The sequence below is a fragment of the Ranitomeya imitator genome, chromosome 6 (assembly GCF_032444005.1).
Source record: "Ranitomeya imitator isolate aRanImi1 chromosome 6, aRanImi1.pri, whole genome shotgun sequence".
NCBI classification, from domain to species: domain Eukaryota; kingdom Metazoa; phylum Chordata; class Amphibia; order Anura; family Dendrobatidae; genus Ranitomeya; species Ranitomeya imitator.
The window spans coordinates 63,140,098-63,157,399 of NC_091287.1; the positions used below are offsets into that span (position 1 = coordinate 63,140,098).

The 17,302-nt window shown below is 42.2% G+C and overlaps 1 protein-coding gene across 1 annotated transcript in view; it reads left to right on the forward strand.

Annotated features, from left to right (window-relative positions):
- PTPRN2 (protein tyrosine phosphatase receptor type N2) overlaps positions 1-17,302 on the forward strand; it is a 1,178,570-nt gene that overhangs the window by 363,458 nt on the left and 797,810 nt on the right. Inside the window, exons 7-8 of the mRNA XM_069729718.1 lie at positions 1,337-1,579; positions 10,750-10,790. Coding sequence (XP_069585819.1) covers positions 1,337-1,579; positions 10,750-10,790 — 284 coding nt within the window. The remainder of the gene's footprint in view (positions 1-1,336; positions 1,580-10,749; positions 10,791-17,302) is intronic.

The following is a 17,302-nucleotide window of genomic DNA, read 5'->3' on the forward strand; positions in this document are numbered from 1 at the left end:
TTTTCTAGATAATTTAGCTTTTCTGTTATAGAAACAGAACTATCTATCTAAAAATGATCTGAATCCCCCTATGATCGATCTATCTATCTATCTATCTATCTATCTATCTATCTATCTATCTATCTATCTATCTATCTATCTATCTATCTATCCTCTATCTATCTAAAGAATCAAAAATGTAATTGCAGCACTAAAAAATGACAATTTGAGTGCAGAGCTCCCCAGGCAGAGACCAAGCCTTAAGTAGATATTCAAAAATTGGAGGCAGCACAAAGTTCAAAGGGAAAAAAAGAGAGCTTCTGTATAATGGCCCATCATGGCGAAGATTTGGTTCATTAGTGAGAACATTTCTCAAGGCTTCAATTTTTGAATATCTATCTATCTATCTATCTATCTATCTATCTATCTATCTATCTATCTATCTATCTATCTATCTATCTTTTATATCCAAATACATCTTAGGTACTTTACTAGGTAATAGTTTTCTTTGTTCATAGATAGATAAATACATAGATACTTACATTGATAGATAAACTATCAATTCCATTCATTTTATCTATCTACATTATCTATTGTGGAAGTTCAGCTCACTTAGCTGCTCCTTGAGGTAGACACAGGCACACATGTGGTTAAAGTCTCTAGGTTGTTTATTATATCATAAAACAAAAACCCAAAATGGTAACAGAAATACAGCCTGTCCAGCTCAAGAGAAAATAAACTGCTCACACACAGACTTGCCCAGTTCTTCTGGGACAACACATATGGCAGCTTTAATAGGAGCTTCAGTATGGAGACTTCCTTACCTCCACACAAAACAGAAAGAGGAAAGAAAAACTGGCTGGACACTATTTCCCCAGCCACCTCCTAGAGGTGTAGATATAGTGAGTAGGCGTCCCACCCATCTCTATACCTATTCACCTAAAAACCTGCCCATAACATGGCCGCTTAACTCCTTGAGCATATAGTATCCTGAAAAGAAACATATGGGTTTCTAGATCACGGAGGAAAGCAATCTCCGTGACACATATCTCCATTCACATAAGGTGCCACTATCTATCTATCTATCTATCTATCTATCTATCTATCTATCTATCTATCTATCTATCTATCTATCTATCTATCATATATCTATTTATCTATCTATCTATCTATCTATCTATCTATCTAAATAAAATGTGCCCCATATATTGCAAAGTATACATTTCAATGTCTAAAAGATTGTTCCAAAGACACAGAAGATACAGAAGAGTAATATTTTGATGACAGATGCTCTTCTTGAAAAAAAAATCTCATGTATGTGACATTAACATAGAATTGTTCCTGGTCTTTCACACAGAAACATTTATCCAGAACGTTGTTAAGGAGCTGGGCAAACATAAGTTTAACTTTGATAATCTCAGCGCTAAAGAGCTAGATGAACTAGCAGATGTCATAGCTGATACTCTACAGATTGTTGATGGAGATCAAGTTGAGGCTCGTAAATTTGGGATTGAAAGAGGAGGAGGAGAAGTTAAAAGAGTGGAACTCTATGAATCCGAGGAACGTGATGAGGACAGAGAGATTAATCAGACTTCTCAAGGTATGGAACAATATGGATACAAGATGATGTTTAAGTCCTTCCTGGCACTTGGAATTGTTTTCACATTTTCCAGTACATTGAATGGTAAAATTAATGGTGCCATTCTAAACTAGAATGTGTCCAGCAAAAACAAGTCCTCATACGTGTTAGGGCTAGCAGAACGTCCCAAATAATTATAAGGATGGTATAAGGTGCGTTCGCAGCCCGGGGTCCACCGTGCAGAGATGGAACCTGCTGCTGAGTAAAGGCGGACTATATGGCGGTATAATGTGGATGCACACACGGATTAGCTTCACCCGGTATGAAGGAAGCGAACCCTGTTGCGTCACAGGGCCGTGATACCGCTCAAAGAGCGCAAGCAAAGAGTCACAGAACTCTGTCCCAAGACTCAGGGAAAGAGTTCCTCTAGACTTCTTGCGCTCAACACTGCTACTGGGGTGTCAGAGATTAATAGAATGAATACTTTACTGCACAAGAGTGCCTTTTATAGCGGAAGCTCTCCGGGCCGTCCTAGTGGTCCAATAGGAGCTGCTACAGGACCTGAGCATATGACCCCCAACCTCCAATGAGAGGCTGTCCCTTGGGCATGCTAAGAAGAAGAAAAGCAGAACTTAGTCCCAAGGACGCCTGCTCGCCGCTGATCAGTACTGGTTACAATGGCTGAGCCTGGAAGGACAGCAGTAACTAGCCGTACAGTATCAGCTTGAGCCAGATCCTGGGACTGACCTCTCTGTTGAGCAGGCTCCACTGCGGCTGGAGGGGAATGGGAGACCGCGGCGGAGATGGTTTGAGATTCCCCCTGTGCAGCGGCGGGAACTCGACACCTAACAATGTGGCTCTATGGATAGAAAAATAAAAATAGTGCTCTTGGAATAAAGGGAGGAAATAACTAAAGCACCAAAATGAAAAATCGCTTTTTCGGGAAAGGGTTTTAACCCCTTCACGACATGCGCCGTACTAGTACTGCGCATGTCGTGTCTCCCCCTTTGATGTGGACTCCGGCACTGAGCCCACATCAAAGTCACGACATGTCAGCTGTTTTGTACAGCTGACATGTGCGTGCACTAGCGGCAGTTGGAATCGCGATCCACCTGCTGCTATTAACTAGTTAAATGCCGCTGTCAAATGCTGACAGCGCCATTTAACTACCGAATCGGGCCGGAAATGCGCGCATCGCCGGCCCCTGTCACATGATCGGGGGTCAGCGATGCGTCGGCATGACAACCTGAGGTCTCCTTGAGACCTCTATGGTTGTTGATGCCGACTTGCTGTGAGCGCCACCCTGTGGTCGGCGCTCATAGCAAGCCTGTAATTCAGCTACATAGGAGCGATCTGATGATCGCTGCTATATACCAGAGTCGATCAGGCTATGCCAGCTTCTAGCCTCCCATGGAGGCTATTGAAGCATGGCAAAAGTTAAAAAAATGTTTAAAAAAGATATAAAAGTTTAAATCACCCCCTTTCGCCCCATTCAAAATAAAACAATAAAAAAATCAAATATACACATATTTGGAATCGCCACGTTCAGAATCACCCAATCTATCAACTAAAATAAAGGATTAACCTGATAGCTAAACGGCGTAGCGAGAAAAAAATTCAAAACGCCAGAATTACGTTTTTTTGGTTGCCACGACATTGCATTAAAATGCAATAATGGGCAATCAGAAAAACATATCTGCACAAAAGTTGTATTATTAAAAACGTCAGCTTGGCACGCAAAAAATAAGCCCTCACCAGACCCGAGATCCTGAAAAATGGAAACGCTACGGATATTGGAAAATGGTGCAATTGTTTTTTGTTTGTTTTTTTAGCAAAGTTTGGAATTTTTTTTCACCACTTAAATAAAAAATAACCTAGAGATGTTTGGTATCTATGAACTCATAATCATATGAAGAATCACAATGGCATGTCAGTTTTACCATATAGTGAACCTAGCAAAAAAGCCAAACAAAAAACAAGTGTGCGATTACACTTTGTTTGCAATTTCACCACACTTGGAATTTTTTTCCAGTTTTCTAGTACATGACATGGTAAATCCAATGGTGTTGTTCAAAAGTACAACTCGTCCCGCAAAAAATAAGCCCTCACATGGTCATATTGATGGAAAAATTAAAAAGTTATGGCTCTGGGAAGGAGAAGGAGCGAAACACAAAAACGCAAAAACAAAAAAGGGCTGCGTCTTGAAGGGGTTAAACTTCCAATTCCACTGATAACTGAAAAAGAGGCATGGCGGAAAACAAATACAGCTCTGACAAATTAAGAGGTCACAGCAAAATGTTGAGTTTGTCTGATTTTTCTCTTTATAGGTATACTTTTGAGTAAAATGAAAATTGTTAAACTACTGACAACATGTCTCCGAATTTCCAAGTAATAAATTTAGTTTTTTTCTGACAAAGAAAAATGGTCCAAATAAAAAAAAACAGTGCTTTCAGACCTCAAATAATGCAAAGAAAAAACAATCATTTAGAAACAACAATACTTATGTTTTAACTCAGAAAGAGTTCAGAAATCAATATTTTGTGGAATAACCATGATGTTTAATCACAGCTTTCATGCGTCTTGGCATGTTTTCCACCAGTCTTTCACACTGCTTCTGGTGAAAAAATGTAAGCAGTTCTTGTTTGTTGGATGGCTTGTGACTATCCATCATCCTCTTGATTACATTCCAGAGGTTTTCAATGGGGTTCAGGTCTGGAGACTGGGCTGCCCATGACAGGGGTTTGTGGTGGTCGCTTAATTTTTGCCAGAGCTGTATATACTGCTCTGTGGGAGCTGCAATCCCGCAAAGAGAAGTATATACATGGCGCCGCGATTGCACGAGCTCACGCTGAATGTGGCTGTGATCAGGTGCAGGTGTCAGTTCTAGGCTAGCACCGATTGCAGACATTTAACCCCTCTGATGCCGCTGTCAGCACTGACTACGACATCGAGGAGCATCGCACAGGGAAAGAGCTCACTGTCTGCTCACATCTGCCATGGGATTCTTACGGTAAGGTGGCCTATGAGCACCTGCTAAGAGCAGGAGCTGACACACCTCCTCCCTGCCTGGCTCTGATGCCCTGTAGTGGAGAAGCATTGCAGGGTATCAGATCAGCTATCTGTCAGTGTAAGGATGATGTCCCATAGTGGGAAAATGTAAAAAAGAAAAAAAAGTTATTAAAAATGTTTAAAATATTTAAAAAAAAAATCCCCAAATAAAGAACAAAAAATGAAAAAATATGAATTAAATAATTGCATTTATTTCTGTAAAAAAATAAACAAAAAAGTACACATAATTGGTATTGCTGCAACCGGAACAACCTAACCTATTATTATTATTATTATTTATTATTATAGCGCCATTTATTCCATGGCGCTTTACATGTGAGGAGGGGTATACATAATAAAAACAAATACAATAATCTTGAGCAATACAAGTCATAACTGGTACAGGAGGAGAGAGGACCCTGCCCGCGAGGGCTCACAATCTACAAGACCTATAAAACTGTTACACTAGTTAACCCCTTCAGTGAACACCGTACCGTTCATCATACAGCTGAACAAAAAGTGCAATAAAAAAGACAAACGTAAATAAGCATGATACCGCTGAAAACATCATCTTGTCCCGCAAAAAACAAGCCGCCATATAGCTTCGTCAGCGGAACAATAAAAAAGTTATAGCTCTCAGAATAAAGCGGTTCAAAAGTAATTATTTTTTCTATAAAATAGTGTTTATGGTGCAAAAGCACCAAAACTTAAAAACATGATATAAATGTGGCATTGTTGTAATCATACTGACCCAAAGAATAAAGCTGCCTTATCAATTTTACCACACACAGAAAGACAAATGGCGCTCCTTCCGAGCCCTGCAGTGCGCCCAAACAGTAGTTTTCCACCACATATTGGGGTGTTGGCACACTCAGGAGAAATTGGACAACAAATTGTATGGTTCAATTTCTCCTGGTACACTTATGAAAATGCTAAATTTGGGGCTAAATAACATTTTGTAGCAAAAATGTGATTTTTTTTTTGTTATTTCCATGGCTCAATGTTCTAAACATATGTGAAGCACCTGAGGGTTCAAGGTGCTCAATACACATCTTAATAAGTTTCCTGGGGGGTCTAGTTTCCAAAATGGTGGGTTTTTTCTCTGTTTAGACACATCAGAGGCACTCCAAACGTGACATGGCATCAGCTAATTATTTCAGCAAATTTTACACTGAAAAGTCAAATGGCACTCCTTTCCTTCCAAACCCTGCCATGCGCTCAAACAGTGGTTTTACCCCACATATGTGTTATCGGTGTGCTGAGGAGAAATTGCACAACAAATTGTATAGTCTATTTTCCCCTGTTAATTAGGTCTAAAGGAAAATTTTTGTGAAAAAAAGTTAAATGTTTATTTTTTCCTTCCACGTTCCATTAATTCCTGTGAAGCACCTGAATGGTTAATAAACTTATTGCATGTGGTTTTGAGCACCTTGAGGGGTGCAGTTTTTAGGGTGGTGTCACTTTTGGGTATTTTCTGTCATATAGACCCCCCAAAGTCACTTCAAATGTGATGTGGGCCCTAAAAAAAGGGTTTTGTAAATTTTGTTGTTAAAATGAAAAGTCGCTGGTCAACTTTTAACCCTTAAAAAGTCCTAACAAAAAAAAATTATGTTTACAAAATTGTGCTGATAAACTCAAAATAGAAAACATGCACCACCACGAATCAATATATAAAAATATACAACTTTATTGAAATAAACATATTGAGGTACATGGGATGTGACAGGGGTTAAACCAGAACAAGAGTGGAAACACAACAAGGGGACCAGGCACCAGCAGGTGTACAGAAATATGAAGGGTTAATTAAAATAACTCCATATTGTGCCAGTAGTCAGCATAGGAAAACGGTCCAGAGTACAAGTGCACACCTTAGGACAATAAAGGATCAGAGAGGCTGTATACCATATCTGAAGCTAGTAAGAGGAGTAAAGAACCGAATCAGAAAATCATAATAATTACCTGCTGGTGTCTGAAGCCCCGTGTGTCCCACCGTCCCCAACGCGCGTTTCGGTGCTAAAGCCTTCTTCCGGGGGAGTGCCTAAAGCCTTCTTCCGGGGGAGTGCACGTAGTATATTGCACAGCCCACGTAGTATATTGCCCAGCCACGTAGTATATTGCCCAGCCACGTAGTATATTGCCCAGTCAAGTAGTATATTGCCCAGTGACATAGTATATTGCCCAGCCATGTAGTATATTGCCCAACCACTTAGTATATTGCCCGGCCATGTAGTATATTGCCCAGTGACGTAGTATATTGCCCAGTCACGTATATTGCCCAGTGACGTAGTATATTGCCTAGCCACGTAGTATATTGCCCATCTGCGTAGTATATTGCCCAACCACGTAGTATATTGCCCAACCACGTAGTATATTGCCCAGTGATGTAGTATATTGCCCAGTGATGTAGTATATTGCCCAGCAACATAGTATATTGCCCAACCACGTAGTATATTGCCCAGCCACGTAGTATATTGCAGTCACGTAGTATATTGCCCAGTCACATAGTATATTGCCCAGCCACGTAGTATATTGCCCAACCACGTAGTATATTGCCCAGTGACGTAGTATATTGCGCAGCCACGTAGTATATTGCCCAGTTTTGTAACATATTGCCTAATGACATAGTATATTGTGCAGCCACGTAGTATATTGCCCAGTGACATAGTATATTGCCCAGTGACGTAGTATATTGCCCAGTGACGTAGTATAGAGCACAGAGCCACGAAGTATATTGCACAGTGACGTAGTATACAGCACAGAGCCACGTAGTATATTGGCCAGTTACGTAGTATATTGGCCAGTTACGTAGTATATTGCCCAGTGACGTAGTATACAGCACAGAGCCACGTAGTATATTGGCCAGTTACGTAGTATATTGCAGAGCGAAGTAGTATACAGCACAGAGCCACGTAGTATATTGCCCAGTTACGTAGTATATTGCCCAGCTACGCAGTATATTGCCCAGCCAGGTTTGTCACAGTTTAAAAAATAAAAAATAAACATATACTCACCTTTCCGAGGGCCCCTTGTAGTCCACGGCAGCTTCCGGTCCCAGGGTTGGTATGAGCGCAGGACCTGTGATGACGTCGCGGTCACATGACCGTGACATCATGGCAGGTCCTTCTCGCGCAGGCGCGCAGGGCCTGTGATGACATCGTGGTCACATGACTGTGACATCATGGCAGGTCCTTCTCCCATACCATCTATGCGACCGGAACCTGCAACGGAAGATGGCGGCCGGCGCGAGTGGCTCAGCGGACTACAGAGGGTGAGTATAGCAGGTTTTTTTTAAATTATTATTTTTAACATTACATTTTTTACTGTTGATGCCGCATAGGCAGCGTCAATAGTAAAAAGTTGGGGACACACAGGGTTAATAGCGGCGGTAACGGAGTGCGTTACCCGCGGCATAACGCGGTCCGTTACCACCAGCATTAACCCTGTGTTAGCGGTGACCGGAGGGGAGTATGCGGGCGACAGGCACTGACTGCGGGGAGTAAGGAGCGGCCATTTTCTTCCGGACTGTGCCCGTCGCTGATTGGTCGCGGCAGCCATGACAGGCAGCTGGCGAGACCAATCAGCGAATGAATAACCGTGACAGAAGGACAGAACGACAGAAAGACGGAAGTGACCCGTAGACAATTATATAGTAGATTTGCACTTACATCCTCTGTTCAAGTCATCTATTTACTGTGTGAATGTGTCGGTCCTGCATCCACCGTAAAAGAAAATACACGATAAAATCTAAAACATTCATTTTAGAAAGATGTACGGTATATCACACTCTGTGCACTGGAAACACATAGGAAATGACACGCTTTGTAGTCAGTCGCTTGACACCTGTGACCTGCAATCAATAGCCTGATGCTGGAGAGTGCGGGAAACTAACCTTGAAAACTTGTTGTTAGGCACTAAATTTGCACAAAAAGTGTGTTCGGTTTTCTATGAAGCGAAAAGAATATTTACATAATCCCCTTCTACAAGATCAATGTATTGATTTTCTGATGTGAAGTTCAGTAACTGGTATAACAACAAGTCTTCACCTCAGTGCCAATGAGCTGATGCTAAAGGCTGTATCATTTATGTATTGCATATATTGATAAAATTATGCTTTAGAATAGAAATGATGTATAGATTTACTTCCTCTTATGTAAGTCATGAAAACTCATCTATAAACAGCAAAACACCTCACATATTTAAAAAAAAAAAAATTAAGTTGGAGTTGATAAGTTTTTCTTAAAATTTAACTATATATAGAAATAAATTGTGAAAGGAAGAATTACCTGTATTATTCTGGCTGCCTTACTTTCTACAAATTAAAGTATGAAATAGAAAATTCTCCAATTACCTCCTAATTCTCTTCACTCAAGCAAGACACACTAACGTTAATGAAATCTTTTCTGAATTTTTTCACCCCCTCTTGATTTTGGCCTACAAATAGTGATGTAAAATACTGACCAAATAGTGAAAGTGGCCTTATATGAGATAACTTACCATCACTTCATTATTGGTAGTGATCAGACTAAAGATTCAAAGCTCCCCCATTCTTAAAATGTTTCCTTGCACAGAAACTATCTGTTACTTAAATGGGGTTATAGGACCTTATTGCTTTTTTTGCACAGCGGGTGGATGAGAGTGCCAATGTACAAAATCTTGTAAGCTCTTGATAGAGAGGTCCTCACTTCTGTTAAAAGGAACCTGTCACGCGATTTATGTTGTCCAAACCACGGGCTGCATAAATCAGATCCAGATTGCGCGATTGCAATCAGATGAATTTTTCTCTAAAACGCTTTGGCGTTTCAGAGAGAGTATGGTTAAAAGATTTGTTCTGGGACTATTATTATTATTATTTGTATAGCATCATTGATTCCATGGTGCTGCACATGAGAAGGGGTTACAAACAAAATACAAAATTACAATGAATAATAATAATAATAATAATAATTTTATTTATATAGCGCCAACATATTCCGCAGCGCTTTACAAATTATAGAGGGGACTTGTACAGACAATAAACATTACAGCATAACAGAAATACAGTTCAAAACAGATACCAGGAGGAGTGAGGGCCCTGCTCGCAAGCTTACAAACTATGGGGAAAAGAGGAGACACGAGAGGTGGATGGTAACAATTGCTTTAGTTATTCGGACCAGCTATAGTGTAAGGCTCAGGTGTTCATGTAAAGCTGCATGAACCAGTTACCTGCCTAAGTATGTAGCAGTACAGACACAGAGGGCTAATACTGCATAAAGTGTATGAGAACATGATGCGAGGAACCTTTTTTTTTTTTTTTTTTTTTTATTATAAATAGGCCACACAGGGATCGTTAGGTTAATGCATTGAGGCGGTAGGCCAGTCTGAACAAATGAGTTTTTAGGGCACGCTTAAAACTGTGGGGATTGGGGATTAATCGTATTAACCTAGGTAGTGCATTCCAAAGAATCGGCGCAGCACGTGTAAAGTCTTGGAGACGGGAGTGGGAGGTTCTGATTATTGAGGATGCTAACCTGAACAAACTAAAAATGACAGACGAGTACAGAAAGGAGAGGGACCTGCCCTTCTGGACTTATGGTCTACAGGACAATGGGGAAGGAGGCAGTAGGCTGGGGGTTGTGGAAGCCTTTGTCATGGTGGGGTGGCAGCGGGGTCATTGCAGACTGTAAGAGATGGGTTTTCAAGTTCCGTCTAAAAGTTCCCAGTGTGGTGGATAATCAGACTTATTACCTCTGCTACACAGCTCGCAATCACGTGCGCTATCCTACCAGGGTTCCTCCTCCGCAAGCATTCAGTTCTGGTGAAGGTCCCTAGTAGGAGCGAAAACGTTTAACAACAATAAATGCAAAATAAAATAAAAGGAATTTAGCTCTCACAAAATATTGCTATCTGAGTGCCAAGTTACTTTGATACTGTACTTTACGAGCTGGATACCCTACTTGGGCACCTCATCCTTTATTTCAAGAGTGCCATATACTATCTTGTACATCGGCAGTATGTGCCATACATTCTAAGAAAGGATCACTCCAGTGGTGTTATCAGCCTCATGAAAATTGAAAGCAATGCTCAATGCTAAACCAATTATTATTTAATTCAGTATAACCAACATAATCATAATTGTTAATTGGATTTTCATATTTTTTTTGAAGGTCAGGAAACAAGCAAGAAACAGTCACAGTATGGAACGAAGGTGCGTTTCATTATCATCGTTTTATATTCTTCTTTTTAGTTGTGTTTTCTCAGGTCTGACAAACTATATTTACATGTATAACTAGGAATAATAGTGAGAATTATTATTATTATTATTTATTGTTATAGCGCAATTTATTCCATGGCGCTTTACATGTGAGGAGGGGTATACATAATAAAACAAGTACAATAATCTTAAACAATACAAGTCATAACTGGTACAGGAGGAGTGAAGACCCTGCCCGCGAAGGCTCACAATCTACAAGGGATGGGTGAGGATACAGTAGGCAAGGAAAGAGCTGGTCATGCAGCGGTTTGGTCGATCAGTGGTTACTGCAGGTTGTAGGCTTGTCGGAAGAGGTGGGTCTTCAGGTTCTTTTTGAAGGTTTCGATGGTAGGCGAGAGTCTGATGTGTTGTAGAAGAGGGTTCCAGAGTAGGGGTGATACGCAAGAGAAATCTTGTATACGATTGTGGGAAGAGGAGATAAGAGGGGAGTAGAGAAGGAGATCTTGTGATGATCGGAGATTGCGTACAGGTAAGTATCGGGAGACGAGGTCACAGATATATGGAGGAGACAGGTTGTGGATGGCTTTGTACGTCATGGTTATGGTTTTGTAGTGGAGTCTCTGGGCAATGGGGAGCCAGTGAAGGGATTGACAGAGGGGAGAGGCCGGGGAATAGCAGGGGGACAGGTGGATTAGTCGGGCAGCAGAGTTTAGAATAGATTGTAGGGGTGCAAGAGTGTTAGAGGGGAGGCCACAGAGCAGGAGGTTGCAGTAGTCAAGGTGGAAGATGATGAGGGCATGGACTAGGGTTTTTGCAGATTCTTGGTTGAGGAATGAACGGATTCATGAAATATTTTTGAGTTGAAGTCGGCAGGAAGTGGAAAGGGCTTGGATATGTGGTTTGAAGGAGAGATCAGCGTCAAGGATTAACCCGATGCAGCGAGCTTGTGGGACTGGGGAGAGTGGGCAGCCATTTATTGTAATGGATAGGTTCGTTGGGGGGGTCGCGTGAGATGGGGGAAAGATGATGAATTCTGTTTTGTCCTTGTTAAGTTTCAGAAATCTAGCAGAGAAGAAGGATGAAATAGTAACAAATAAATGATTTCGCCTGAAATTGGGCAATTCGGTTACATACTTAAATTTTATTTTGAGGATTAATACTTAAAACTCTTCCTCTTTCAAGCTTGGAATAACTCTGATATTAATTGTAAATATTACAGATGTTAGGAACACATTTATTAAAAATTAAGAAGTATAAAGGCAGATCAATTAAGACTCGCGTTGCTCATGCCAGTCTTACTGAACAAGCTCGCTGAAGTACAGTTTGCATAATTCATTAGGAGAGGAAACTTTTCATGAATTTGATGGGTGGGCGACATCACACCCAACCTACCCATGCTCTACTCATGCTACGCCCATATTCGCATAGCTGGCCACTACTGGCATGAAATTGGCAAAAAAAAGTCGCGATATTGCTACATAGTAAAGGAAGTGTATCACCTAACCCATAACACTAATCCTTAAATCAGGTTAACCCTAACTCTAACCGTGAAATCAGGTTTTCTTGTTAGATGTATTTTTTTATTGGGAAGATGGATTTAATCAAGTCAAATGAAAGGTTCTCCAATGAATCTCTGTCTACCAAATCTGAAAATCTAAAGATACCCGCTGAAATCCACAGGTGGAACATCTGTGGTTTCAAGCTATATGGGATTAAATGTTGGTAAATGAAGGAGATCACTGCAGAATTAGGGGAGGCAAATCCAAAACATTTAATGCATGAGAGCCATATTTCTCTTGTGAACGGCCCTGTTATGACCTGGTGGTCAGGACAATAATGGACCTGGTGCTTAAGAGCGCACAGAATGACCTGATAGTTACTAATAATATAGGACGAGCTCTGAGACGTGGGAACTCTGCTGACCGCAATCCCTAATCCTATCACACACACTAGAAATAGCCGTGGAGGGCTCCTGACGCTCCCTAGGCGCCTCGTCACAGCCTAAGGAACTAGCTAGCCCTAAAGATAGAAAAATAAAGCCTACCTTGCCTCAGAGAAATTCCCCAAAGGAACAGGCAGCCCCCCACATATAATGACTGTGAGTAAAGATGAAAATTACAAACACAGAGATGAAATAGATTTAGCAAAGTGAGGCCCGACTTACTGAACAGACAGAGGATAGGAAAGGCAGCTTTGCGGTCAGCACAAAAAACTACAAAAAGACCACGCAGAGGGCGCAAAAAGACCCTCCGCACCGACTCACGGTGCGGAGGCGCTCCCTCTGCGTCCCAGAGCTTCCAGCAAGCAAGATAACAATCAAAATAGCAAGCTGGACAGAAAAATAGCAAACCAGAGAAAAACAAGCAGTAACTTAGCTTCTGCTGGGAAGACAGGTCACAAGAACGATCCAGGAGTGAACTAGACCAATACTGGAACATTGACAGGTGGCATGGAGCAAAGATCTAAGTGGAGTTAAATAGAGCAGCCAGCTAACGAATTAACCTCGTCACCTGTGGAAGGAACCTCAGAAGCCGCAGCCCCACTCACAACTACCAGAGGAAGCCCATGGACAGAACCAGCCAAAGTACCATTCATGACCACAGGAGGGAGCTTGACAACAGAATTCACAACACGGCCCTAAAAGAGGGGACATCAACTTAATTGGACGATTAGCCACAAAAGGGAGTTTGGATGTACATGGGCCATCCACAATTTTTCTATCTCAGTACATTTGTTATATTCCCATAATGAGGCTCACAAGGGAATCCTTCTGAGATTGGCTGCCCAGTAATACTTTGTAATATCTAGAACCGAGAGACCCTCTTGGAATCTATGTGCAGTTAAGATTTGTTTAGAGTGGGCCTAGAACTTTCTTTGATTGAAAGGGAACTTTCCGAAGGACTAGCCAACTAGGGCCTCCCCCAGGCAATTAAAGCATATTAAGTGAAGAATAATCTGTAAAACTAAGAAAAAGCAATAAAAAGTTATGAAAGTGAACCTGTTAGCAGGATTTTGCTAAGTAAACTACAGGCATTGTCAAGTTGGCATTGTTATACTGATTAAAATGATACCTTGATTGATGAAATCCTTTAATGGTTCTTGCTTAATCTATTTTTTTGGGTTTCAGTTAATGAGATTCTGGGGCGGCTTGTGGGTGGGTCTTTATGTGGTGCTCTGCTTACATATTCTTTCTGTATGGACTCATGACAGGTAACTCATCCTTCCGTGACCTACCTCTTATTTTACATAATACATATATAATATTGTAGGCTTATAAAAAAAATTACATCTAGCAAAATGCCGCTGGCGGCGGTGCCTGCGCAGTAGAGTTCCAAAGGTGCTCTTACCGATAGATGCTACTGCGCAAGTGCCGCCACCATTTAGCTGCAGCCAAATTTTTCCTCCAGCAAAATGGCATTGGTGCTTGCGAAGTGGCATATATTGGTAAGAGATAGACGCTAATGTGCAGGTGCTGGCGGCATTTTGCTGGATGTAAAAAATGTTTTCTAAGTCCACAATATTTTATGCATTATGTCAAAGAAGGATCAGTGACCTCTCATAAGCCCATAAGGGTGCATATGTAAGCAGAGCTGACATGTGCCCCTAACAGCCGTGGGTAAAATCGTGATTCACTCGCAGCTGTTAACATGTTAAATGCCGCTGTCAAACTCTGACAGTGACATTTAACATGAATGCGCAAGAAGTACTTCATTACCTCCTCCCATCGGCGCCCGGTTCACAAGACTGTGGGTCGCCAATGGGTTGGCATGACAACTCGGGGTCAGCAGGAGACCCGTGTGGTTGTCACAGCCAGATGAGCTGTGAGTGCCGCCCAGTGGTCAGGCACCATCCCTATCCAATCTGCAGAATCTCCTTATCCTGTTAATACCCCAATACTGAGATGCTGCTGCCATATGTGTCCCTGCCACTGCACTTACTGTGTGGTACTTTGTGCACTCTAGATGGTAAAACAAACCTCTAGAATATATTAGTAGCCTGTGCAAGTGCCCTAGAAAACAGAGCCCACATTTTGCTCCCTAGAAAGTTAAAATGCCCTCTTTGTAACCCTTTGACAATCACAATAACCAGAGTGCCTATATAACAATATGTGCCCACTTAACATTTAATAATATTCCTAGTCTCCCCATCTACAGCTCCTCTACACAGTATGATGCTCCCCTATACACAGTATCATGTCCCCACAAAGTATACTGACCCCTTAGTAGTCCCCAAACTGTTTGATGGCTCTAACACTGTATGATGACCCCACACTGTATAAAGACTCTGTTAGGTGTCAAGTTCCCGCCTCCACACAGGGGCAATCTCGAACCATGTCCATTGTGGTCTCCCATTCTTCTCCAGCCGCAGTGGAACCTGCTCAGCGGAGACGTCGGTCCAAGCATCTGGCTCAAGCTGATACCATGCGACTGGTTGCTGCTGCCTTTCCAGGCTCTGCCTTTGTAGCCAGTAGTGGAGCCTGCTCAGTGGAGACGTCGGTCTCAGCGTCTGGCTCTGGCTGATACTGGATGACTGGTTACTACTGCCCTTCTAGGCTCTACCTTTGTAGCCAGCACTGATCAGCAGCGAGCAGGCCTTTCTGGGACTAAGTTCTGCTTTTCCCGTACTGAGCATGCCCACGGAAAGACCTCCCATTGGAAGTCGGGGATCACATGCTCAGGTCCTGTTGCAGCTCCTATAGGACCATCAGGAGGGTCCCGTAGCACTACTGCTATAAAAGGTTTGCATGGCCGCTCGGCCATGCGCTAGTGTAAACTTGATAACGTATGTGTGTGGATGTATGACTATCGCTCCTTAATCATTCCCCTTCCTAATGTCGTTGACTGCTCGCGAATGGTGGATGCTATCTAGCGCACGACAGTGCTACCTGCACACCTAGCACTCGTTACAGTGCCTTTTGCAGTGCCCGCTTATACGGCACCATGCGCAATCAGTGCGCTTTTTTGACAGCCTGTCAGTGTAGGGTGGGAATTCTCGCTTGGACTCAGCATCTGACTCAGGGCGTCATCAGGCGTGGGCTCAAAAGCTACCGAGGGTCAGAGCGAGTCCAATCACCAGTTTAGTGGAGGTGATTCATAGGGATCCCACTATTGTCTTTTAGCTGCACCCTGTGTCTGCTAACGGCGCAGCGTATATTGACGACTCTGTGAAGCAACAGAGTTTGCTTCCATTCACCCTGGGTGAGGTCTAAACCCACGTGTGAGCATGCGTCCATCTGCCATTACTCAGCAGCAGGTGTCATCTCTGCACGGTGGACCCCGGACTGCCAACGCACCTCATATTCTCTATTATCATTATTTGGTGCGTTCCGCCAGTCCTAACAGACCCCATATTATCTACCACACTGTATGATGGCCCCTTTATTGTAATCCCCACACTGTATGATGGCCCCCTAAATAGCCTCCATATAGTATAATGCACCCCATAGGCCTCCATATAGTATGCTGTATTCCTCATAGGCCTCTATATAGTCCTACATATAGTATAATATATTCCCAATAGACCTGTATATAGTATAATGCATTCCCTATAGGACTATTTATACTATAAGCGCTGCGGAATATGTTGGCGCTATATAAATAAAATTATTATTATATATAAATTATTATTATTATGATACACTCCCCATAGGCCTCTATATAGTATAAAGCAATGTCTATAGGCCTCCATATAATATAATGCACTCCCCAAAGGGCCTTCATATAGTATAATGCATCCCTCATAAGCCTCCATATAGTATAATTCACTCCCCATAAGCCTCTATATAGTACATGAACCCCCCTAGGCCTCTATATAGTATAATGTACTCCCCATAGTCCTCCATACAATATAATGCACTCCCCATAAAAAAAAATACAATACCCACCTCTCCTCCTCGTTTCTCCTGCTGCTCGGAGTGCCCATTCATCTCAGCACAGCAGGCGTCATGTACTGGCTTCATCGCGCCTCATGTCAGTGACTTCGTCATTGACGTCAGACACGTAGGGGGAATGATGAGAGAGTGTGACGTGTCTCAACATTGCTTTCAACTGTATCGACATAAAGCCAAAACAGTTGAACTCGCAATGATGGGCAAGGGCCACATAGCGGCCAGGTGACAGTGCAGGGAGCTCATGGGCAGCATAGCGGCCAGGTGGCAGTGCAGGGAGATTGAGTCTCCTTGCTCGCCCGCAAAGTGTAACTGTATGTTTGTGCACGGTGATACAGTATCAGTAGCATAGCTCCAGGTTGGCTCCTCTGTCTACATGTGTTGTTTCCTGAAACAATAGGACGTTAGAGTCTAAATTAGCCTTTAGGGCCAGTAAGAAGATTGCAATATTTCTTTTTTTAATGAAGGTTGTGACATGTAAAAAAAAAATCCAAAAAAGTACAAAATTTTACATAAATATCTCATGTAAACACTAAGTTATTTTCAAATGACTCATTCCCTTCAAGGCGTTATACCCCAGAATTCTGCCCCTTAGTGTACAAACATGTTTTTGCCTTGT